Raw genomic sequence first — 26,580 nt, 5'->3', positions numbered from 1 at the left:
GACATACAGAAAAGACTATTTGGGATGGAGCAGAAGGACAGGGAGAGACTGAGGGCAGGGAGGGAGTACTTGCCTAGTCCAGACAGGAGTTAATGAGAATCTGCACCAGAGTGCTGTTAACACGAAGCCAAGAGATACATGGTGACAGGAGAAATGAACAAATCTCCGTGACTCACCAGATGGGGAAAGCACCCAAGAGGGCAGTCAAATGTAATGCGCACTTTTGAACTGAGTGATGATACTTAATGGGAAAATACGATGACTTGCCTTCTGTGAGGGATGTTGAGATGTTGGTGAGCCGTCCTCAGCTAGAGATGGTCAGAGGTAGTTGATGCAGAAGTAAATGGAAGGACTTGAATCAGAGAAGAGCGACTGTGGGAATTGCTGGAGAGACTGTAAATGAAGGAGAGAGAGCTTCTTATGAGAGTGGTTGGCAGCTGGCAGCTTATCAAGAGGATAAAGTCACGACTCCCAAACTGTGTGCCACATCACCGAAGCACCCTGGTGAATTCACAGGGGCATTGTGGGATATTTTATCTTTCTGAAGGAAACAGAGCGACATGTGTTGGATACTGTGCGAAGTCCTACTATTAAGTTGTTTGGATCTAGTCATTTAATACAGAAATGGAACTGTTCTTTATTTCTTTGGGCCTAGGGGTGTCATGAAAAAATTACTGAGATCCTAAGGATACAATGAACTAAGAAAGCTTATGAATCTCTAGAATAGTAAAAGTTCAGTACTGAGACATGGCCAATGAGTTTAGTAACACAAAAGTTTTTGTAATCTGAAAGCAAAATCAGGTAAATGTGGGTGGTTGGCATGGAAGTGAGGTGGTGGGGTTGAAGACTGTGGGGGTGGGGCATCGCAGCTGTGGAAGCAGCCTCTGGTCTTCCATTTTAGGGATGGAAAGGAAAGGAAGTCAGAGACAGAACAAAAGTTCAGGATTCTGGGAGGAAAAGAAAATAGAGATGTGTTTTTAGGTAAAGGGAATGAACATATCCAGTGCAGAAGAAAGTTGGAGAGAAGAAAGTAAAATGGTGGCCCTTCCCCAATGGGGAGAAGATGGGACAAAAAGCAGAGGAAAACCTTTCCTTGGAAGGAAGGGTAAGGAAACCAAGCTAAGAACCTATGATGTGGTTTATTAGGAATTGCATGTGTGTCTTCTCTTCTTGCTTTCACAAGCACCCCAGGAAGGAAACATTAGCCGTGTCCCAGAGGTAAGGAAGCTGAGTTAGGGGTTATGAAGACGCAGATAAAGTTCTGCTGCTCTTTTGAGACAGAAAAGAGGGAATTTGAGAGGGTGCCTTAGAGACTGGGTGGCTTAAACAACGAACATTTCTTTCTCACAGTTCTGAAGGCTGAAAAGTTCAAGATGAAGGCACCAGTAGATTTGGTGTCTGGTGAGAGCCCACTTCCTGGTTCATAGAGAGCTTTCTTCTAACTGTGTCCTCACATGGTAGAAGGAGTGAGAGAGCTCTTGGGGTCTCTTTTAGAGGTATGGGCACGAATCGCATGCATGAGGGCTCCACGTTCATGACCTAATCACCCAAAGGTCCCACCTCCTAATACCATTGCACTGGGGGTCAGGATTTCAATGTATTTATTTTGGGGGAACATGGGCATTCAGTCCATAACAGAGGGCTTTTAAACTGTCTCCATCTTCCTCAATAATGTGCCCGTGAATCTCCTGGGAATCCTGTTACAATGCAGATTTTTATTTAGTCCATTGGAATAGGGCCTGAGAATTTGCATTTCTGCTGTGTTCTCTGGTAATGCCAATGCTGCCGGCTTGTGGACCACACTCTGAGTAGCACCATCTAGAAAGCCAACTCCTCAGCTCAGAGTTTCTAGAATAATGCCAGGTCTTTTGTAGGCATTTGATAAATATTTGTTGAATTGTGGCTAACTTGAATAGTTTCGATAAAGCTGTGTGTTCTGGAAGCAGAGGAGGTGAGAGTTCTGAGAAGAATGAAGAACAAGTAGAGACGGTCCAAGGGAGGGGCAAGGAGGAAGGCCAGGGATGCAGCAGACAGGAAACTTCTGCAGAACCTTGAGGGAGGTGGTGCTGGCAGTTGTGTGGGGGCTGAAGACAAATGGAAATAAAACTCAGAACTGAGTGGGTAGAAGGGCTGGGAGATCTCGAGCTCAGTGGCTTCATTGCCTGGATGTTGATATTGCTGAGGAAGAGGGCGGGGGGGGGGGCGGGGGAGGAAAGCTGTAGATGTGAACAGGTGCTGGCATAATCAAGCAACGATTCTGGACGAGGGTGAATGATGGAGATGAGAACATGGAAACAGAAAGCATCACGTCATTGAATTCAGAAGCGCTGCTCGGAGACTTAGCCATGGCTGTAGAATGAGGGCGGGCCCACTGAGGCCCCCTAAATCTGGCAGAGAATCCAAATCATTTGAGGAGATTTTGAAAACACTAATTCCCAAGCCCTGCCCTCAGACATGTGGAGTCCATAGCCTAGGAAGAGGCCCTGGAATCTGTATTTTTAAGACGTTGCTCGCAAGAGATTCTGATGTTGCTGCCAAGGATCGCTAGATAACCCTCTGTACCCCTTGGGCTGAACGGGGGAGGAGAAAGGTCCTCTGGGGAGGGGAAGGCCCTGCGTGTGCTCCTCAGCTAGAATTGAGGCGCTGCGGGAATCCTCAAGGCAATGGCCAAAGTCTGCACAGCCGAATTTTACATCTAGTTGGTTTGATATATGGCATTACCAAGCTGTAATTTTTCATGACTTCTTTAATTGTGACAGTCATGATCAGGCAGTCTCTTTTGAATGATCAAATAGGTTTTCTGCTGGTCCAAGCTCCAGTTAATATTCATTCAGAGTCAATCCACATCACAGATGAGTGCATCAAGTTTTATGTTAATGTCAAGTTAATGTGGATTCTTTATGGTAATTCTGTAAGAGAATTTCTCCCTCGACTTCTTTTATTCTCTCAGATAAGAAGAGGTTTTTAAAAACAATTTCTAAAATCATAACAAAAAAGCAGCTTGGAAAAGTAGTGAAGACCACAAGCTGCAGAGCCTGATTTATCTGGGTTGGTTCCTGGCTCTACCAAGTACCACCTGTGTGACTCCAAGCCCAGGACTTGAGCCCTGTGTGTCAGTGTCTTCCTATGTAAAATGAAGATAATAGCTCAGACCTCACAGGGCAATTCTTAGTGTTGAATAAGTTAATACATTTAAAACTCTTTGAACTGTGCCTGGCATATATAAATTATCAGTGAAGGTTTGCTGGTATTATGATGGTATTGCCTTGGTACTGTTGTAGCTTCACTTATATAAAACTGGTCAACTCAGTCTGCTGTATCTGAGGATCTCCATCTCTGGGGAACAGAGTGGGCCTTTCATAGGAAACCCACACCATCTATTCGGTGCTCCAGTAAGAAGGGTTGAGTCCAGTTGCTACTGCTGCCTGAGCAATGGCAGAAGGTTCTGCAGGTTCTCCGTGTAGAATAAAGAAAGAGAAGTGATTGGAGGGTACGATTACCCTCACATAATTGACAAGTATTTATTGAGCACCTACTGAAGGCTAGAAATTATGTGGAGGGCCGAGGATATGAAGACACAGTCGCTGCCCTCTTGAAGCTTGGTCTGATAAGAAGATAGAAGCACGACAATAAAATAATTGCTATCACAGCAACATATTCAAAATGGCAGCACAAAAGAGAATTTCCAGCGTTCTTTGGAAGTTACCCACACAGGACACAAACATTGATTTCTAAGACGGGTAATTCATGTCATCCTTGAGGCAATTAAGCAATAAATGATAGCCAGAAACCAAGAATTATAATTCACAGTCAATTATATCTTACATTTGTATCACACTCACTTTTATTTTAAGCTTCATAGTACCACCAAGAGATAAAGGCTTTGATAATCTCGTTTATAACCAAGAAAATGTAGGTTCAGAAAATGTAGCCTCCGTGACTAAAATCATAGTTTTAGTAAGTCAGAGGAGGGGTTGGTACCTGGGTCCACACTGCTAGTTGTCTTCACATTTGGCATAGACAGGCTGCAGTAACCAGCCCGCTAATTTAAGAAATCCTGTTTAATTAGAAAGAGATAAGTAGAATTTTATATTAAAACCTAGCTAACGTGACGGTCTAAAAGTTTGTCCTTATTGCCTGTGAAAGATGTCTGATGATTTTAACTGTTGTTAAACATCAGTCACAGATTTCTTAACCTCAGATGCTGTTGTTTGCTGTGGAGGGGGAGGAAGGGAAAGGGTGCTTTGTTTGTGATAATGTGATAAACAGCCAACTGGCATTTTCTTTCCCCAGCTTATTCAAAAATTGACGGATGTTGCTGAAGAATGTCAGAATAATCAGTTAAAGAAGCTCAAAGAAATTTGTGAGAAGTAAGCCTCCATTCTCATTACAGTGGATTTGTGTATGTAAATGTGGTAAATACAAATTGCTATTTGATTGACCATGTTTCCCTTTTACTTCCATTTTGCCTTCAGAGAGAAGAAGGAATTAAAGAAGAAAATGGATAAAAAGAGGCAGGAGAAGATAACAGAAGCTAAATCCAAAGACAAAAGCCAGATGGAAGAGTAAGTAGAAAGAACCCTCTTTCTCCCACCTTTTACCTGGGGATTATCCTATACCTGAATAACAGCTGCTCAACCATACATAGACCCATCTGTGAAATTTCTCCTCTAATTAACCTTTCAGAAGGTCCCTTTTGTAAGGTTTTTCACAGTGAACTCAAAGAGCAGTTCAATAAAGAATTGAGGTGCCCGCAGAGCCTTTAGGTAAAGGCTGAGTAAAGACCCTCCCTAAGGGAAAGGCTCAATCTTCACTTCTGATATTGTCAGACAGCCTTCCTGGCATTTAGTGAAAACAGAGCTTGTGCCTTGGGTGGAACCTGACCTTTGTTCAGAGCTGGTGGATTGGTACCTTCCTTGCAGCAGTGAGAAGAATATTAAGAGTTCTGTAAATTTTCATCTGGAAGCCTGAAGTTTCCGTGTTTACCGACAATGGATGAGTTTGTATGATGATCCCTTTGTCATTTGCTTTCAGGGAAAAGACAGAGATGATCCGGTCATACATCCAGGAGGTGGTGCAGTACATCAAAAGGGTATGTCGTGTGGATGAACCCCTCTCTCTTTTGCAAACCACCTGTGAACATTCGATAAGTACTGTGTGAGCTTCTGGAGCCTCTGTGAGCCCTGGAGCCTCAAGGCCATGCTTCATTGTAACTCTTTATGACCAGCACCCTGCAGAGCTACTTCCCAGAGCAACCAGTCTGTAATCGATGTTTCTGCCAGTTTAATTGCAAACCTCTATATTTAAAAAGGTTCATCTAAAGATAGACATTAAGAATCATTTCCAAAGTCAGGAACCCACAAACATGACGTCAAGGGGAACTTCCCCCCAAAGAAACTTTAGTTGTCACCAATGGTAGAGAGGTAGCAACCTCCAAAAGTTTCTAATTAATTTTTAATTGGTATTATGGAAATTTTCAAACATTAACAAAAATGTGAGAGTGGTATTATGCATCGATCACCTCAGTCACACCCCTGTGTACCTGTCACTCAGCTTCAACACTTACAGTCTCCTACACTTCTAAGGGCAGTTCTTGACCAGGATATGCAATGATTAAATGTGTGCCGTAGATCTGAAAAGTGTTTAATTTTTTCTGAGAACATTCACTTGAACGTTTAGATGAAAATTACTTTCTTTGTAACTTTCTTATAGTTAGAAGAGGCACAAAGTAAACGGCAAGAAAAACTCGTAGAAAAACACAAAGAGATACGTCAGCAGATCCTGGACGAAAAGCCCAAGGTAAACTGAACTGAATAATACTACACAGTAATTTTATTTTCTTTCCACTTAATTGGAATAAAACCTCCCTGGTTCAGGTATCTCTCAGACAGCCTCAGACCAGTTCTTGCACGTGTAACTTTCTCAGTGATGGTAAAGATCTTTATAGCCGTATTCAGTAAGCACTTATCATCACTGGTCAGCTTTGAAAACTGCAAATGCACCAGATCCTGAGATTTGGTTTCATTTGGTCTGGGATGTAGCTCAGGCATAGATATTTTTAAAGTATGCCCCACCCCCACCCCCGCCACCTGCCCACCAGGAAAGAGAGAATCAGAGAAATTAGCCAAGCCTCTTCAGCTCTAAATAGATGATGTAATATTGTAATGGCAGACGCTGTCCAGCAGAGGATGTCTTGTATTAAAATTACCCTGGTTTTTAACCTAACAAAATATTCTCATAAACCAGAAAAAAAAAAATGTTTTCCCCCATAATAATAGTTTATTGGGGCTCCACTTTAAAATTACTTTATGCTTATTTTGTCAAAATCAATTGTTTCATGAATATTAACTTTAAACCAACTGAATATCTGTAAATCAAATACTTTCAGTTTAGCAAAATCTCAGTTTTAGATCATTCTCTCCAATTTGATTCATCATTGAGTATTTTTCTGTTTGTGAAACGTGCTTTTCAGTTTTCCATATGTAGTTTAAAATATTTACTGCAAGAGGCACTGCTATTACATACCTGCAAAGATCATGTTAGTTTTGTTTCAGTCATCAATTTACTTCTTATAGATTTCTTGTGGCTAATTTAAAATATATTTTTGTAGTTATTTCTGCTCTTATCCTTTCATTTTTATTGGGCAAACCATTTATTTAATATTTTTAACTCAAAGTTTTTCAGCTTAGCAATATAGACTATCAAACAGTAATGAAAATTCAAGAATTAATAATTACTGCTAATTTTTATGATTTTTATATAAATATACAATTTAAATATTCTTAGCCATCCTCTCAAATTGATTATGCATTAGTAAGATGAAATACATTTTAACATAATTTTAGATACTGCAATATTTTTCATTTAGGATTGCTTTTTTTTCATGCTCAAATGTTTGGATCAAAAGATTCAGGTTTGACAGATTTCAGAAACACCTTAACAATAATGAGTTCCCAGTGATATATTCAAATATATACATATTCAATCCATGTTATCTGAATTCAGATTTGTCATTACATAGTACACTGATATGGTATACTTAGCTTATGGTTGATAACTCATTAGCTAGTTTTTATATTTCTAAAAAATCTTTCTCGGAAAATATTGTTATTCCCACACAGTTTTATTTTGCTTTCTTCTCATTTTTGCCCAAAAATGTCAACTACTTTACTCATAGATAAAATGCAATCACAAATGTGTTTAAATTATATAAATCTCGGTATAAATAATCCTGCAAAGATTTTATATTATTGCTCTAACCCATCATGATTAAAATCAACTTTAGTAGTAAATTTCTTCATTGAATATAACCAAACATTAGAACTAATAACTGTTGGATAGTTTATCAGTCAGGGTGCATCCAGCAGCAACTTTACAGAAAACTCCATTCAAACTGGCTTAAGCAATAATAAAATTTAGTAAGTCACATTACTGGAAGTTCTGAGGTATTGAAGTTTGAAGAATGGTTAATTTAGTGGCTCACCAACCTCATCAAGAATCGGGTATTTTCAGAATTTCCATCATGTTATCTCAGTTTGTTGCCTTTCATCCCCAGGCTGTAAACCCACAGTCACAAGATGGCTGCCATAGCTCCATGCATCACAGCCTTACATAAAACTATTCAAAGGCAGAAAAGGGAGTGTCTTCATCTTGTAATCCTTTATAGGTTTGAGGAAAACTTTCGTAAATCTCCCCAGTAGACCTCCCCTCATTGGCTAGAATTGTGTCATATTCCAGTTCCTAAACCAATTATGAGCATGAGAGTGTAATTTTCATAATTGGCTTAGAGTAGTTAAGACTCACTCAAAAAGGTGGAGGGAGTTCACCTTCTCAATTCCATGGTCACCAGTTACCTGAATACAACTAATGTTTTCTTATCAAAGAAATAGAGGAGAGATAACATTCAGGTACGTAATTAACAGTGCATTCCCTACCATATGTATAGCAATTTTCCATTTCTTTTTTTGGCCCCTTAGAAAGAAATATGAAGTGTTTCTATGAAATTTTAGTCATTCTGTTGCCTTTATTTTTGACTGTAAATAGGTACTGCAATGGTTTCTCTTTGCTTTTCACCCACGAGGTCGCTCTTAATGACCATCTTGTGTCTAGATTTGAAGGTTGCCCTTGAAGATTGTTGGTTCCATGTCAAACTAAAACATTTATTGAGAGGTGTTCTTCAGGGACTAAAAATTCTGTGCTTTGGAACCATGACTTAAATACTATAATAAGAAACCATGCCTGTTAATATTGTAGGACACGGTGGCTAATAAAGGGAAATGACCATGACCAGAAGGAGCAATAATAAACAGTGGAATAAAATGATAAGATCAAGTGTAGGTCATGTGGAGAAAGACCAAAACATAGGATGGCAAACTGAGCAAATGAAAGGCCAGGCCAGCAGAGCAGTCATCTGTGCTCCTGTAATTCCTGGATGCGGACCAGAAATAGAATAGCACTGGCTTCAGAATAATCCCTCTCCACATCCAGTACTGGAATGGCCTCTGAAGCCTGACATAGATGTGAGAGAAATGAACAGAAGCAGAAACAAAATCGAAAGAGGAGCAACTCAAGGAAATGGAACTGACCAGTAGTATCCATAAAAGAGGTTGAGTGAGTTCCATTCAGTGAGAAAGATGAGAAGATGGGGCGATTTTATGGCATCTAGAAATTTATGAGCTGTTCCCTTCACTCAGTGTTGGACGAGGAAATTGAGTTGACACTATAGCAGGTAACATTAAAGATAGTCGCAATATTCTTATGAAGAGGAAAGCATGTCAGACTTTGCCAAAAGTTGCTGAGAGGAGTAGAGTTCCTCCTTCAAGTATTTTTTTAGGTGGCACAAGCAGTTTTTAACTAGAAACCGAGAAAGGCTAATCTTTCCCTTACAGCAAAAACACACACTGCATGGCATCATATTTCTTCCCATTCAACAGTGTCTTTCACCTAGTGTCGATTATAACCATTTACTTCCTCTTCATCCACTTATTCTAACTAATGTGATCACGTGTTTTATGTTTCCAGCCTCCTCTTAGACAAGGAGGATGCTCTTTTTCCATTCCTATTTTCTCCTAGTGTCACGCTTTGCAGTTGTCCTCAACCCCAATCACAATCTGTGATTTTCCAAGCGTTTGGTAAACAAACAACTCCTTTAGAAGTGAACAAACAAATATAAAAAGATTTTTTAAACAAAGAAATTTGAAAATGCAGTTGGTGAAAACAATAGTTCTTCAGTGGCAAGGAGTTCTGGCTAGATTTAGAGCAAGTTAACAGGTGTAGATTAATTGAAAGCATAGCTTTTTACTCAACCATGTACTTATGATCTGGAAGGATCAACTCAAGTTCTAAACATTTTTAATCATCATGCAACAGAGCAGAACAATGTGCCCCAATCAAAACCAGGTTAAAAATTCATTTCATTTCCACACATGGACCAAGAACTTCCATCCTGCTGGTCTGTATTTGGTAGGGAACCAAATTTGGCCAGTGCCCACAATGTGAAAGTTTATAGGTAGAGTCCATATTTCCCATTCAAAAAGAGATTCAGTGAATCTGTTCCTTTCGCATGTAATTTTTAAGAGAGTTAAGGAAATTGGAAGTAGGTGATCCCTAGAGGCAACATACAACAGATAAACATTTTGGCCCTCAATTTGACATAAAATTACTTTGTGCATTCCTGTACATATGTCCCACTGAAATTTATTTAGTTCTTGAAAGAAAATACTCTGCTTCTTTTCAGAAGAGTTCTAAATTCTGGAGAAAAGTTCAACTGCATGTTTCTTAGCAGTGAGATCTTTGATTTAGTCCCTGAATGTATGCTGTTTTCATCTTTGTTCATAGCTATGAAATCCTTAGCTTCAGAGTTCTTAAGATGAATGCAATAGACTTTAACTAGTCTTTCAACTCAGTGACATAATTAGTTTCCTTGGGATTTCCATGCCTGGGTTTGCCAAAGCCAATAGGAAAGGGCTTATGTGTACAAATGCAGTTAGAAACAACTGAAGGACCCAACTGCCAGTGCAAAGAAACCACATCTTTTGTGGTTGTGCTTGACTCAGAATTGATTCATTATAAAGAAAAAAAAAAAGACATTCTGCCTTTTTCCTGAACACTTCAAAGAGATTCATTTTAACATGTTGAAACATCATTAATCAGGAGTTGCCCTGAATCTGCTGCAATTATTCCAATGTCTATTGATCACTTTGCAGCTACGGGCTCTCATCACAAGAAGAATCATCTTTTGAGGGGACTTTTTAATGAAGTGTCTCCATAACCTCATAAAACAGTCGATAAATGTGTAATTTACTTTTTTCTCTGATGCTTAATTTGTCTTCGATGCTTCTTAGAACACAGGTTTTCTGTTTTAATTTAGCTCGTCAGCGAGAGAATTCCAGGAAGCTTTAGGGCATTTTAATTTCTACCCAAAGAACATTTCATCATGTAGTTACTGGCTTTTTTTCCCCTCCACCAGGGGAATATAGACTGATTTTCCTCATTTCCCTTCTGACATCTTTGTAGCAGGGTGAGTGACTCATCCCTCTGCATGAAGTTAGTCTCGTCAGACTCACCACTGGGCCCTGAGACAGAACCCTAAATGTAGCTGTCTCAGTCCTGCCTTCCCAGTGTTCAGGGAGAAAGAGACTAACTTGGGGATTTAAAGTAGATGCTTCTTTCTTCCTTGTTTCATTTGTGCCTCCTCTCATCCTCTGCTACTTGATGGGGAAGTGTGCATTCTCCCTGCCAGCATCCATTGGACCCTCTCGTAAAAGCCAGACCAAAGGATGCAAACACGATGCTTACCTTTTATGTTTTACTCTTTGTCAAGTCTTGGCTGACCCACCCAGAGGTTTGGTTTTTGCTTTGTGTGTGTGTGTGTGTGTGTGTGTGTGTGTGTGTGTGTGTAAGAAATCTCCTTTCCTTTTTTTTCAATGTGAAGAATTGCTTTTTGTAAAAATATATAATCATTCATTATTTTCTTGAAAGTGAAACTTAGACATGCTTGATTTCCTTTGGGCAATACTCAAACATTAAAACTGTGTTTTAACTCCATCTGTCTCCTCTTGATTTATTTTTGAAACTTATTTTAATTCTGTAGATTTCTAAACCCATAAGATATTATTATTCCATGTTATGCAGGCAGTGTTCATTTATATTTTTCATATTCACAAGCTTCTTAGCTGAATATTCTTTCTTGTGTCTCAGATAATCCTCTTGGGATCATTATCTTCTGCATCCTTTAGAAGTTCCTTTTATACAATCTACTGGTAGTAAGCTCCTTGGGCTTTTGGTTTGTTGTTTTCATTTTTGTCTGAAAATGTTTTTATTTTACCTTTTTTCTGGAATGATATTTTCACTGTGTATAAAATTTTAGGTTGGTAGTTATTTTCTTTTAGCACATTGAAGATAAGATTCTACTGTCCTCTGGTCTCTCTTGTTACTGAGAAATTGTCAGTCTCAGTGTAATTCTTTTGGTGATAACTTGTATTTTTCCTCCTTTGCTTGCATTTAGAATTTTCCTATGTTTTATGCAATTTTCTAAAATTATCTAAATGTTCTTTTGGGGTGGTTGGATGGATAGCTTTTATCAGTTCTGTAAAAACTCAGCTGTCATGTCACCAAATTGGCTTCCATCCTACTTTCTAAAAATTTCCTTCCATCACATTATTTACATATAAAATAAAATGGACCTTCTTATTCCATCTCCTCTTTTAACTCTTTCTAGTATTTTCCATCTTTTTGTCTCTCTGTGCTACCCTGTGGACAGTTTTTCTTCTGACCCTTTTTCTGATTCCCTAATTCTTTGTTTATACTGCTACGTCACTCATCCACTGAGTTAATTATAGCATTTGTATTTTATTTAATTCTAGATGTTCTATTTAGTTTATTTTCAAATCTACAATTTGTGTATCTGGCTTACAGTAGGGAGAGAGTTTCCTGTGAGATTCCTCATTCCTGGCCTGCCATAGGATTTGAATTTTGTCCTCATCCTAGAAGGCTGTCAAAAGATGAATTCAAAATTTCCAGTGTTATAAAAGGCCCCTCAAGACAAAAGCAACTTTCCTGCTTATGACCTGTCTAGGTTTGATGTCCCTTGGAGTTTGGGCTTGATCATTCTTTAAATTTTTGTGATTCTTAGTTTCTTTAAAGAATATAGTTTTAATATCAAGTTCATCCTTTCTAGTTGTTTTCAGTGAGAAAAATCATCCAAATAACCTAACCAGCCATTAGCAGAAGTAGAAAATTCCCACATAGTGTTTCCAAAATGTTTGATTTAGTATCAGTTTGGACATCATTTGAACATCTGTATCAGTCAAGGTTCAACTGGAGAAGCAGACCCAGTAGCAGATTGTGTGTGTGCGTTACAGGGAATTGGCTCATGTAATTGTGGGAGCTGGCTATGCAATCTCCACAAGGCCATCTCTTCATCTAACTCTGGACCCTGGCAGGCAGGCAGGCAGTCTGGAAGAGAAGACCACAGGTGGGCTTGGCAACTAGAATAAACTGCAGAAGCTGAAATTCTGTCACGGAGCTGAATACATACACACACGCACACACACATCCCTGGCCCAGGTGTCAGAACAACTAAAGGAAGATCCAAGGAGAAGGAAAAGTGATTACAGGCCCTGTTGCTGCTTCATCCCAACAAGACAAGTCTACAGATCAGCAGCGATGAATGTGTGTTACAAAGTGGCTGCTGCCTCTCTCATCAGCTCTCCAGCTCATGGGAGAGTCTTCCTTGTAACCCACTCTAACTGGGACCATACAGGAAGGAAACCCTGGCATATGTCCAGCCTAGCCAAGTTGACACATTTCAAAACCATCACACTATTATTTTTAAATCAGAAATTTTCTTATTAAATTTTTTTCTTCTTAAAAATTAGATTATATGATTACAGGGATCCAACGTGGAAACAAATCTCTGCAGTGGAGAGGAGGCTGCCCTTTAAAGCAGGTCATTCCCCAGGCTGCTTCATGGATTTCTGTTACCTGTTGGCCCCTGCAAGACAACTGAGTTTGAGATTTAAACAGAATTGGACCTGAGATTCCCATGGATGCCATTGATTCCTCCCCCTTTTCTCTACCCATTAACTTTCTTTCCCTTCCTTTGTCCTTATTTTCCTTTCCTAAGGATGAGAACATATGGGAGTATGGTGATGGGTGTTTTGGATGGAGGGGAGGGGACCCAAAGACAATACTCACTACCTGCTAAAGTAGACAGTGTTTGTGTTGATGGGGTTGAGTTTTCCAAACAAGCACTGAGTTTAGCGTCAGGGATGGGATGGGATGAGATTGACTTCAATCCCACTGACTTTTATCTGCCCTCCTACCCTAAACTGGAAGTCCATAACCATGAATGGCCAACAAAACCTGTGGAATTTACTTCTGTTTCTACTCCTGGTGCCTGTCATTGTGCACGATTTATATGAATTTTGCCAACACATATTAGATGCTTTATTCCAAATGTATCTCTAGCTTGTTTTTAAAGCCCTGCTTTGGTATAACTAGCATAACAAAAATAGTCAAATACACTATTAAATGTAAAATTTTAATTGATCTCAGGAAGTCACAATCTGATTTTTCTGTGACCTTCAACATTTTAAGGGGAAGAATAGCCAAACTGAAACCAAGAGAAATATTTACCTGTGGAGTATCCAAAGAGGAAATGTGTTAGTGCTTTGAAATATTTGATGAAGCAGTACGTGGAGATTAGGGAAAAGGCTAGTGCAAAAGGGCATATGCTGAAGAAAGTTTCAGTTCAAAATAGGAAAGCAGTTTCTCAGAGCAAGAGTCACTTTCTTTATTTTCCATGTATTATGCCTAAGGCCAAATTAATGTAACAAATCCACCACTTAGAGTCTCGATTATACATTTTCTGTCAACAAAAATCAATTGACATAAGCTTCTGCATTTATTATAATCATTTGCTGAGATTAATCTTTGAATTTGAGAAGGAGGTCTTTGTAGCTGAAACCAAGACAAATAATATTTTTGTATTTCAAATAGTTTTATCAATAGAATTGGTTTTAACTTTTGCTACTATTTATGATAGAATAGTTAACAGTTCATCACATTTCTGAGAGTTTGGGTGGATTCTCCACTACATACTCTCTATGGCCATTTCACACATGCATGCACACAGACACACACACACACACACACACACACAACTTGATACACTTGGGGAGAAGCTTAGCGTATTTGACCATTAGGGCATCAAAATAGATTTTGACCTAGCTGATCATGCTAGTATATGGAAAGTCAAGTCTAAGATAGTAGCCAACAGCATGTATGTTTTCTGTGACATATAGAAAATGGGAAATATGTTATCTTCTAGCTTTGGTTGAAAAGGATTTCACTAGGTTTTGGGAAATACAAAATGAGCTGTTTCAATTCGTAAACTTTTTTTGGGGTCTTTGTTTTCAATGGAATTAAAGCAACCCTAGGACTTGCAAAATATTATAAAGCAGTTAGGACATCTTTATAATTGTTAAGCTGCCAACTGCAGGTCAACCATCCCAGTAGCCAAAGCCACCGCCATCTCTCACCTGGATTTCTAAATAGCCTCCTAAGGGTCTTCCTGCTTCCATGTGTGCCCACTCAAACCCGTTCCCTAAATGGCAGGCAGAGTCATCCTTTGAGAGCATAAATCAGGCCACTCTGCTCTTCAGGACCCTCCCATGGCACCCATATTTCTCAGAATAAAAGTCTACAAGGTCTGACATGATTTGACCCCGCCAGGCTGCAGCGCCTCTTCATCTCCTTGTTGACCTGCTCTCTGCTCAGGACATCTTGGGCTCCTTGCTGGGCCCCAAGAAGCCAGGCCAATGCCACCTTGGGCTCTTACACAGACTCTTTCCTCTGCCCAGAATCTTCATTTCCCAAGCGTGTGCTTGGGCAGCTCTCTACCGTCTCTCACATCTTTGCGCAAATCTATCTTCTCAAAGAGGCCTTCCATGACCACTGTGTTTAAGCTTACACCCCTCTCCCCCTCTCTCCCATCCCTGGCATCTCCTCTGCCTTTTATTGTGCTCTACTTTCTGGTGTTTATAGTGTTTGTCACCTCTCATTAGGTCATTGACTTCTTTCTTAAGTGCGTCACTCAGTGTTGGTCCCTCCCCATTAGAATGTAAGCTCCATGATGGCAGGGGCTTTGACTATTTTGTTCAATGATGCTCTTGAGTTCTAGGCCTCCAGGAATAATGCCTGGCTCATAGTTGGTGTTCAGTACATATTTTTTAATGAAACATGTCAAGGGCTAACAAAACTAATTTTGTGTGTTAAAAAATAGTTCTCTCTCTTTGAGAGAGAAAAGGATAACCATTAAGCTCAGACTCAATGGATTGCATTGTTCAACTGTTGTCCATGACTCAATGCAGTCTTTTCTCAGGTTTCTTGATGGGATTTTGTGGAGAATTTCTCAAAAGTAGTAGTTGTGGTCATATTTAACGTCTAATTCCTACAAAGACAATTCAATTGCCAATTCCATTGCATTTGTGATGGGAAATGTTGAAGTAGATAAAGGAGCTGGAGGTTTTAAATCTCCATTCTAGAAGGCACTCCAAGAGAGCTCCCAGACAAATAATTTGAAACAACAGATGACTCAGAAATCAGTTTCAATGCCACAAAAATGACAGCCTCCCTTTTTTTCCACACAGGGGGACGGTTCCTCCTCATTCTTGTCGGAAACTTGCCATGAGGATCCCTCTGTTTCCCCCAACTTTACTCCCCCCAACCCTCAAGCTCTCAAGTGATGACCAGTGAGACCGGTGTCCTTCCGGCCAGGTAGGACAGGATGGGAGGGGTTGCTTTTGAGAGAAGGGCGGCATGTGGCCATCTGGTATACAGGCATCGTGGACTTGCTCCTTTGTTCTTCACCCCTCTCTCTTCACCCCCCACCTTTCTCCTGCTGTAATTCGGGCGGGTGGCGCGTCCCTCATCTTTACATGCCTTCCTCTGGTATTTATTACTCCATCATTGTTCTCTGTCCCCCTAATATAAATTCCATTCTTCCATATTTTCTTCTCCTTCATTTGTCTTTTTGTTTCTCTCTTTGCTAAACTGGCTTCCCCTTTGACCTTGATCTTTCTTACACTCACACTATTATTCCACTTTTGAAACATTTTTAAAATTCCTTCTTCTCACAGTACTGGTTTCCGTTCTTATTACCTTAAAATCCAATAGAATTAGATTAACTCTCAGGAAATCTTCTTGACTGACTCCACTCCATTTACCACACCCCTCCTTTTAAAACTCCAGTAAAAGTCATTGTACTCCTACACAGTATTTTGAGTTAAGGGGTTAGCTCAGGAGTTCCTGATTCTCTAGAATCAAGAGCTTTTGAGAATATCTCACCAGTAGGGATGCTTGGGCCAAGGGCTGCTGGCTGGAGCAAACTGAAGCTTGAAAATTAAAGAGGACTTTAACTTGCTAGACGAAATACATCATGGAATCTATTGGATTCCTTTGCTAATAAGAAAATTGGACTATACCATTGCAGTGGGTGTGCATTTCAGGGAGAAAAGAGGCTTTATTATGATTATGAAGCAAACAAACTTCTATTCTGATGTATTGAAAATAGAGTTGTAGTGAGATTTATAATGTTTTTGTCTTTAAGCACTTGTTGATCTGTGAAGCAGTGCAGTTTAGAAACACATTGAAGAATTAGTGAAAACAACAATTTTACTGAGAAAAAGAAGTAAGTTCTTTCTCTTCCTCTACATCAATTGCCACATACAGTGGTGCTTTAGCTCAGTGATTTTCGTTGTGAATGAGCAAATGAATTACCTGGAGAGTCTGTGAAAAACAGATTCTGATTCGGGAGGTCTGGATGGGCCCTGAGATGTGTATCTCTGACTGTCTCCCAGGAATGTCCTGGATGGTGCACTTCCAGGGGCCGCATTTGACTAGCAGGGAGCCAGTACATTCCTTCCTCCTGGCTGGAGCACCTGGAAGGAAAAGCTTTAAGCTGCTTTCACGGTGTTTTATTGTATTTTAATTTTTTGGCCTAATCAAGAGCCTGGCCCTTGGATATCTTTTTATTTTGTACTATTGACTATGACTCTAGAAAGAGAAGCAGAGAATGTCATTTGAGAGTTAAGCCACAGTCTGGCTGTGAATTCTGTCCATGTCCTCCCAGCAGTGACGACCTTGTCCCTGTGGTGACCTGTGATAAAGCTCACATCTGAAGGTGGGGTGGAGGAGGGGCGAGTGCTATTGATTTCCCTGGGAGGATGTCAGGGAGACCTTGAAGATGTCTTCCTCATTGGCCTATCAATGTTTAGGCTACCTTTTAAGTCATCCATTATAAACATCATCATGTGGTTTCTTTGTTGTACTTGCTGTTCCTGTCCTGGTATTTTTGAGAATTATTGTGAAACATTTAATACCCCAGGTAGAGTATTAAATTCTCTCAGAGGAGGTAAATGACAGTGGAGCTCAGACACACGACTTGGGTTTTGTCTTTCAAAACAAATGCAATAGAGGCGTAAAGGTTACATTTTTGTCACTGGGCTACATCAGATTTGTGATGGCTGGTTCACAACTTGATTTCCTTTCAGAATGTCAACTGAGCTTCCTGCTTAGCAAAAATACTGATTTTCAAAAGAGATAGATATCCCCACAATACCTGGACATTAAAAAATTCTTTAATCACATAGTTAGTTTGGCTTCCCACATATCAAAAGGCAACATAAAATAAACGAATTTCACACTTTCCATGGAAAAATAGGTCTCATTGCTAAAATAGAAAAAAAAATTTACACTATTTTGAATTTGAAAATGAACAAAAAGTTCTTCTTTTATCACAGCATATGGAAAGTATATTTCATACCACGCTTAATACTTCCCCAAATGTTCCTTCCTCACTTTAACCATCTCCACTGATAGACTAAAGCTGAAAACAAAAGGCATGAATAAAAAGTAATTGTACATGAAGCCATCACACAGTTGCCAGATAAGAGTGAGTTTTTACTATAAAATTGATCCCAAGAATACCCATCATATAGATACTCGAGATATCACATTTTTTAATTTGTGAATACAAACCTTCAGGGATGAAAATCTATTCCTTGCTATCAACTAAAGATTAATAGGTGAAGCTGAGCAGCTTAGTCGTACTTTCAACCCTGGTAATGTCTACTTTTTAATAAATACAAGGTACTCTAGATCAAGATTAAAAACAAACAAAAAAGGATGTTTGCTCATTGTGCATGTGTATTAAGCTTTAGGTAAAGAGCTATACAATGACCAATTAAAAAATAATGGTAATATAAAAACAAATAAAGAAAGTAAAATGACCAATTTCTAAAAATGCCAATGATATAGCTTTGGAAAATCATAAATTTATGTCAAATATTAAGTGCCTGCATTATTCTAAACTCTGCCTGTTTTAACAGGGAGCAGAAATGCACAAAAAGCACAGTTCCTCCGTGTTCTAAAACAAAGAGCAATTCAGAGCCATAGAAGGATATTAACATTTTTTCCCTGACAAATAATAAAAACAAAAACAACTAGCATTTGTTGAGCACTTACTATGTTGCCAAGCACCTTCAAAGCATGTCACGTGTCATCTTATTCTTGCCACTGTGCCGTTAAGGAAACTAAAGGTTGGGAAGGTTAATTACTCAAGTCATCCAAACCTTGAAGACCCCATGTTTTGCATCCCTCAGCTTTCTCAGTAAATATCGGAAGCTATGCTTTTATGATCTAGTTGTCAGGGGTGTGCTATCACTTTCTCACATTTTCGTGGACAGGCAAACAATAAGGGTACCCCATCTGCGCCTCAGTACACTCATCTATAAAATACAGAGACTCCCAGCCTCTCTGTTGAAGGAAGCAGGTCTCTGAGTGATGAGAAGGGTAAACACCTGTCATATATAACAAAGACTGTTTCGTTTGCTGGTGGCACACCCCAGCCCCCAGAAGATCACGACCAAATCTTGCCAAGGGGCTAGCTCCCAAGCTGGTCACGAGAGCAGAGGAATTAAGCATCGTGGGCAGGATGTTCAAGTTTCTCAAAATCACTTGTTTTTAACAAACGTCTTAGAGAAGAACATCTCTCAAGACTAGATGTAGAAAACTTCCAGCCCCGTGAAAACAGGCCTCACCTCCAGGAAGCCTGCCCTTGAGAGGCGGGCGGCTGTTTTCTGTGTTGGTCACATCCAGCGGGAAAGCACTGCCAAGCAGAGGGGGGCTCTGAGACGTGGCGGGGCCTGCATGCGTCAGTTCAAAGGATTGGACACAACTTTCTCCTCCCCTGGCTGCTGAACACTCACTGCTCCCCTCCTTAAAGTGTCGGGATTGAGGTCAGACACCCTCACCTCCTCCCAACCTTGAATTGCCTCTTCCCCTCATCTCCACTCACAGGCACCCAGCTCACTCGTGTTGATGCTGAGCTCCTCCAGAGACCCAGTGGGCTTGCTTCCCTTGAAATTCCCTTCCCTCTCTTCTTTCCACACTCTCCTCTCTTAAATCCTTCTCTTCCCCCAGCTCTAGAACAGCATCCTTGTTAACTAACACCTACTTCTCCTATTTGAAGAGTCATGACCTGCATTATGAGAAAGGAGTTGGGGTCCACACTGGGCTCTGTGCCGTGGGCTATTTGTAATTGTTAAGGAATTATTTTTATGGCTTTCCTTTTCTTCATTCAAGGCTATTTACTCAGCCCTAGTATTTACCCTGAAGTTACTAGGAAATCCAAAGGAATGTCTTGCTTGCAAGAGCAATATCTCCTTGTAGACTGTATCTGCATCTCAGTTAAAGCATAGAAAGGGGCTTCTCCAGAGATGTGACAGATGACCCTGTTCTCCTTTTTCTCTGGAGCTTGAGAAGAACTGCTTTCGGCTAAATTATGAAAGACTTAAGCAAGAAATAAAAGTTTCCACAAAGTAGAATATCCAAATAGCTAAAGAGATTCCCAAGGGTTATTCCGTGTCTCTTTGAAGATCTTTAAATGTGGCAACAAAGAGGCTGTCTGCAAGCAGGGAGTTGTGTACCAACTGGGTGACCTTTTTATGATCTCCTTTAGTCCATGAAGAATACGGTTAATTAAACTCAGAAGTTTGTCACTAAAATAATAGGTATGAGATCCAGAGAATTCAAGGTGTTGGAGGACTCATTAAATAGGGTTGCATAAATATCATGCTGAACGATTTAATGAGTCCATAGGGTCAGTTATAGAACAATGGAGCATAGATGACCTAGAAAAAATAAATTAGAATCGATATTGTGCTTCTGAGTTAACAACTATAGATTGCTATACGAACACCTGAGAGAGAAATTCTATAATTATATCTTAATGCTGCATGTTGATGTTCTCCTCCCAGGGAAAATGAGAATTGCTCAGTTTTCATTTACTTGTCAGTAATAAAAATAAATTTTTATATGTGTGTTCATTTCTGTGGTCTCTAGGAACCATGAATGCTTAAGTAGCTGCAACTAGGTAAATAGTGTTAATTTTTTCTTTTAATTCAACTAATATTTTTTGAGTGCTACTGCATAGCAGGCACTAGGCTGCATGCTGGGAAAATAAAACGATGTAAAAAGATGCACCCTTCGCACCCGCTCCGCCCCCCCACCTCATAGTGCTTACAGTCTAGGGCAACCCTATCCAATAGAACCTTCTGCAGTGATGGAGATGTTCCACGTCTGAGTCCAAGGCAGTAGCCACAGGTGGTTATTTAGTATTTGAAATGTGATTAGAGCATTGAATTGAGTATTTAAGTGTATTTGAATTTGAGCACCAACAGCCACATGCCGGTCGTGGCTAACACATGGGCGGCCCAGAAAGGTAACATGCAGCATCTGAATGTCTAATGTGTGCCTTACCTTTCTACAGAGCATTTGTGTTGGGACCAAATGCTGTAATCATCACTATAATAGAGTTATTTACAGGGGAGGAAGGACTGACTCTTCTTGGGGAAACCTAAAAAAGCTTCCCAGAGCCAGTAACCCTTGACCTATACAATGAAGTCTAAGTTTATCCAGCAGAGGAGCAGGCAGGAAGGAATTCCTTATGGCATTTGACAAAGCCTGAGGTGCAAGGATCATGTTACTGGTGTGGAATTGCATGTAATTTCATAATTCACAGGTTGTATTAGTTAGCTTGTGCGGCCATCACAAAATATCTCCAACAGGGTAGCCTAAACAGAAGAAAATTATTTTCTCACAGTCTTGCAGTGTGAAGGCCAAGATCAAGGCGCCAGCGGGGTTGGTTTCTATGAGGCCTCTCACCTCCTTGCAGGTGGTGCCTTCTTGCTGTGTCCTTACCGGCCTTTGATCTGCAGTCATGCACAGAGGGAGAGAGAGAGACTCCTGTGTATCTTCCTCTTCTTATAAGGACACCAGTTCTATCAGATTAGGGCCCCACCCTCATGACATCATTTAACCTTCGTTACCTCCTTAAAGGCTCCGTCTCCCAATACGGTCATGTACATTGGGGCTTTAACGTGTGGATTTTGAGAGGACACAGTTCAGTTCATAAAAGGTGTCATTCAATAAGCAAATATCTTTTTTTCTGTTTTTCTTTTTTATCCTGAGAGAAGGAGATATATACCTTACACCCAGTTCACACACATATACAGAAAACTATCACCTATTGATCTAGCATCCAATGGTTTTAATCCCTGTATTTTATTTGCCTATTAATAGATAACATAGAATTCTGGAAAATTAACAAGTAAAAAAAAAACAAAAAACCATATAAAGCAAAGTGTGCACCTTGCAGAACTTGAATGTAATTAAATATTACTTAAGCAAATATTAATATTAATTTTCCTTTATTCGCTGAGGACAAACCATTGGTGAGCTGGAGCTCGACATACTGGCTCTCAGGAGCTCATTTTTAAATTTTCCAGGATTCTGTGAGCCAGTTGTTAAACGCAGACACAATTAAAAAGTAAATTATATAAATTTACAATTAAAAGTAAATTACATAAGTTTACAATTAAGCTGAAAACAAGGAGATCTATAAGGGAAAAGAATCTGAAAAAGAATATATAATACTGAATCACTTTGCTATACACCTGAAACTAACACAGCATTGTAAATTAACTATACTTCAATTAAAAAAAGAAAAGAAAAAGGGGGGAGAAAAGTAACAGATATCCCAAATTTACCACTGCTAATTAATTAATACATTTCACTATTGTCTGTGCTCTGGAGGTAAGTGACATCTGTAGTGCCTATAGGGTCACTGCAATGGGTTCCTATACTACACACCTCTTCCTAACTCTTTCTTCAGAGTCATCACATTGGTAGCTTGAAATTGGCTATAGTGGGTATATATACACCGTGGAAATCAACAAATGCTACAAATCAGGCTGTTTTTTTCCCCTAGGTGAACAGCCTATTAAACATTGACCAGCACATCACTGGCACAAAGCTTATTGTCTTATGGCCTGGGTTTCTCCCAGAATTATGCAAAATTCCTCTTGGAAGCATTATTACCCATCCGTTGTAAACAAAACTTTCTACTGAAACATTATTTATTATCTTTTTTAAACCTTTTTTTCTATGCTTTCTCCACCAGAGAGAGTCAGTGCTACCTTGCTGGTCTATAAACTCTCAAGCCCTGCATATATAAAATATTTGGAGGCAACACATAAGTCCCCTCAAACATAAGCCTAACATTGGCAACACTTTTCTAACCCATCCAGCAATGTCTTCCACCCCAAAATTGCTTCAGCTGTAACATAATATCCCTCCCACTGCTGATACTACCCCACAGCAAATACTAAGCTCACACTTGCCTCATTCCTTTTAAAGAGGCCATTTTTCCCTCTACTAACAGTTTTAAGTAACAATAAATGAAACAGAATAGAAAGCTACTGGGGTAAATAGCAGTTTTCAGATGAAGTTTTATTTTCTGTAGGACACATTTCTCCCCAAGGTTGCCCTTTTATTCCAAACAAGTAAGAAGTGGCTCAGACTTTGAAAATGAAATGTCACTTGCACAATTCTCATTCGATCTTTTATTAAAACTGCAATTAAGTCACACCTGTGATCTCTAAACTCTGCATCCCAGGAGGTGAAAGTGACTTGTCTGAGGTCACAGAGGGGCCACACTCAGCGCCTGCCCACGTCTTTCACTCCATGTTGACACCCCAGTACATCTTGCTTTCTGACTACAACCCTGTTGGCTTACGATCTCTTTTTATCATCGTCATGTTGTATGAGGCTGTTCTGACAGTGATGAGAGAAGAAGACATTCAAGGGAAAAGATTAAGTGACTTGAAGTTTTCACCCTTTCTCCAAGTGTAACTTACATGCACAAAAAATTTAAGAATCACGAATCTAGGTTGAATTGAAGCGTAGGATGGATAAAATCCTTGGCATAGAGACAGAAAAGAGAAAGGATCCCAGGACTTAGTTCCAGATAAGTCTTCATTTTAAGAAGTCTGGTAGGGGAGAAAAAGCCTAAAAGGGACAGAAAAGGTACAACCTGTGAGTTGGGAGGGAAACCAAGAGGAAAACAAGGCATCCGGGTGCAGGGAATGATGCCACAGTGTCTACAGGACTCAGTAGATGCTACTTTAGTGACCAGGCGTCCTTTGACTTTAGTGACCAGGAGGTTATTGGTATCCTGGATATGAATGAGGGGTCACGGGAAAAACGGGAGTGGAGGAAAACAAGAGTGGGATGAGCACGGAGGCAAGGAATAGGAGACAGCTCATCTGACACTCTTCTTGGAGCCCAGACTTGAAGGGAAGCGGAAATCTGGAATAGTAAGGAGGGATGTCAGGAAACAGGGAAAAACCCGTTTGAGAAGAGATGAATGAGCACTTCTAACCTGCTGTCCAGTCTAGTTCGTCATGAGATTGCGAAGTAAAATGATTGCCAGGGAAGAATGGGGAAAGAGAGATTTCACTCATTTAGTGGTTGGCAAGGTTGTGTTTTCCTCTGATGGATCAGTGTTCAGCGGAAGGACAACATCTTAATGAGTGTGTAGCATCAATTAGTCAGAACTATCAAGAAGAATAAAGGGCTCCCCTGCACTGTTTAAAGTTTAGGTTGTTTTCTCTTGCTGTTTATTTAGTACGTTGATTGTGATCTTCAGAGCTGGTCCAGAAGGGCGCAGAGCCACGCAAAAGCATCTATAGATCAAGAGACTTCCGCCTTTACCATCCTGTCATTAGAATTCACTCTGCCTTGTGTAGCGGTGAAATTATTTTGCACATAATAAGCTGATATATTTTCTTTTCCTATTAAGCTTCCTCCTTCCCTCCCTGCCATCCACCCCCACCCCACCCCACCCCACCCCACCGTGCCCTGGCAGAGCCAAGGCTCCAGGAAAGGCAAGGCTGGACCCCCTTAGGAGAAGACCCTCATTAGCCGGGTAGAAATCTTGAAAAAGAGAGATATCAAGAGAGGAAAGGATTTCTCCAAATTCCTTTCATTTCTTTTAACTCCAGACCTGAAGGGCTACAGTCTTACTAAACACCCGCCCCAGGGCTCAGGATGCAACCCAGAGGAAGAGGAAAGCCTGCCTTTTCTAATTGTGGGGAAGAGAAGGGGAGAGAGGATAGAGCAGGAGGTGAGATTTTTATGTACCTCTCTGACTTATACTCTGTGGGCCAAAATCTGGAAGATTCTGGACAGGGCTCACGGCTCCCACATCATGTGTACCTTAGAAGGGAGAGGAAGGTTCCTGAGTGCCCCAGCGATGGGAAATGGTGGTGTTGATGGGGCCAGAGGAAGCTTAAGAACAAGACAGAGAGGCTCCCTCAGGTCTGCTGGCCCAGACCACGGACACAAGCAGTGGCTTCCAGTCAATACCCCAGATGGCCAGTAGCCATTAGTCCGTGAAGAAATCTAGAGCAGCCCTTTTACAGCAGAGACCTGTGAGAATGTAAGGGAAGCCTGCCACCTTCTCTTCTCCCACTTTGAAGACACAGAATTCTACAGAGACTTAGCCACCACCTTGGGAAGCTAAAAATGGGAAGGACATCTTTGAAAGATTGCACTTTACCCAGAGACTGATTCGTGCAAGAAATTTTAAGACCAAAGCTATAGGCAGCTGGAATTTTGCAGCAACTCTAAGGAAATTGTCTGTTTCCTTTAATAGTTAGAAAGGCCGGGGCAGCTCCCTTCGCTGTCATTAGAAGAGCAGCTCCTACACCTCCAGGGAGAGTGGTTTGGGGAAGTGTTTCCACTGTGACTTAAATGACAACCATTTCACGGGCAGGCAGCTCAGGGACTGCAGTGGGCAGTGCCAGCCGCTCAGAGTCAATTGAAAAGGAATGGGTCACCTGGGAGTTTTCTAACCTGATTGCAGGTTTCCTGGACACTGTGTCCTCTCCTCACCCAACACCTGCTGTGACACAGAGATATTTGTAATGAGGTGAATAACAAACAGTTTCGTGACGATTGGGCCACATGGGAACAAAAGGCACCCTTGCCTTGGTGGCACCAGCCGTTTCCTGTTCTCACCTATCATTTTCTCTACCAGATTGAACTCTGGTCAAATGCTTTGGCAAGATTTTTGGTCAAAACCTTTAAATGCACATTTTTAGAAGAAGAAATGTTTGCTGTTTCAGGGCTGAAAATTATGCTCAATTCTGCTGAGCTATAACCAGAAATTTTTTTTTTAATGTTTCATGTGGGAGAGCTTAGAATATCCTTATGCTAAGAACAGCTCTAAAATAAAATATTCCTAATAGATAGATTAGTTAGACTGGCTCTATTTTTTTACCTTTTTATTTTATATTAGGATATAGCCAATTAACAATGTTGTGAGTTTCAGGCGCATAGCAAAGTGACTCAGCCATACAAAAACATGTATCCATTCTCCCCCAAGCTCCCCTCCCATCCCACCTGCCACATAACAATGAGCAGAGCTCCCTGTGCTATACAGTAAGTCCTTGTTGACAGCCACTTCTCTGGTGTTATTTCGTGGATTTATCCTATAGGTATATCCATAGGTGAACCTGTGTCCTATGAACAGAGCCAGCGAAGCTTTCCTTGTGACATGCCAGTCTCCTCTCTGTGCTGACATGACCCCTAAAACTGGGGCTCAGCTGGGACTTTCAGAAATAATCGCTTCCTTTTCTTTAAACCTTGTGCCTAAATATATTGTTTGGTGTGTTGACCAGAGTTCTGTCATGATCATTTATGTATCTACAATTCCTGCATATTTAAACCCTACTGGCTGGCAAGCCAAAATATGAAAAAGCTGTTATGTGAGATTTTACAGGAACCCAAGATGAAGAGTAGAGACACCTAGGATGGTCCTGAACTGTACTGCACGTCTGTCATTGTGTTATCAGGATTCTGGCCTTCAGGAACATTCTGTGTAAGGATTAAAGCTAATTTAGTTGGAAAACCTAGAGATTGTATATTGAGAACTGTTTTATCACATAGATTTCTAATCTTGAAATTATAGTTCTCACTTATGAAGGAGTAAAATAGAAAATAGATTTTCTTTTTAATATTTTTTTTATCTCTTGAAGCTGGAGGGCAGTGGGTTTGAAAGTAGCACTCCATCCCTTCATCTGTCCATTTGTCCATCCGTCCATGATACACACTTACACACATGTATGTAAACATATTTTATATATATTGCAAATATATATATATATGTAAGCA

The 26,580-nt window shown here is 40.2% G+C and overlaps 1 protein-coding gene across 5 annotated transcripts in view; it reads left to right on the top strand.

The window, feature by feature from the left end:
- PLCB1 (phospholipase C beta 1) overlaps nucleotides 1-26,580 on the top strand; it is a 688,164-nt gene that overhangs the window by 603,930 nt on the left and 57,654 nt on the right. For 3 of the 5 annotated variants that reach the window (XM_057701470.1, XM_057701473.1, XM_057701474.1), the window contains 4 exons: nucleotides 4,294-4,370; nucleotides 4,476-4,565; nucleotides 5,035-5,092; nucleotides 5,713-5,799. In XM_057701470.1, the coding sequence (XP_057557453.1) occupies nucleotides 4,294-4,370; nucleotides 4,476-4,565; nucleotides 5,035-5,092; nucleotides 5,713-5,799 (312 nt within the window). Of the gene's footprint in view, nucleotides 1-4,293; nucleotides 4,371-4,475; nucleotides 4,566-5,034; nucleotides 5,093-5,712; nucleotides 5,800-15,653; nucleotides 15,781-26,580 lie in introns of all 5 variants that reach the window. The other 2 variants (XM_057701472.1, XM_057701471.1) reach the window with 1 other exon arrangement.

Source organism: Hippopotamus amphibius, chromosome 12, assembly GCF_030028045.1.
Source record: "Hippopotamus amphibius kiboko isolate mHipAmp2 chromosome 12, mHipAmp2.hap2, whole genome shotgun sequence".
Taxonomy (NCBI): domain Eukaryota; kingdom Metazoa; phylum Chordata; class Mammalia; order Artiodactyla; family Hippopotamidae; genus Hippopotamus; species Hippopotamus amphibius.
This window is presented reverse-complemented; position numbering and strand designations above follow the sequence as displayed.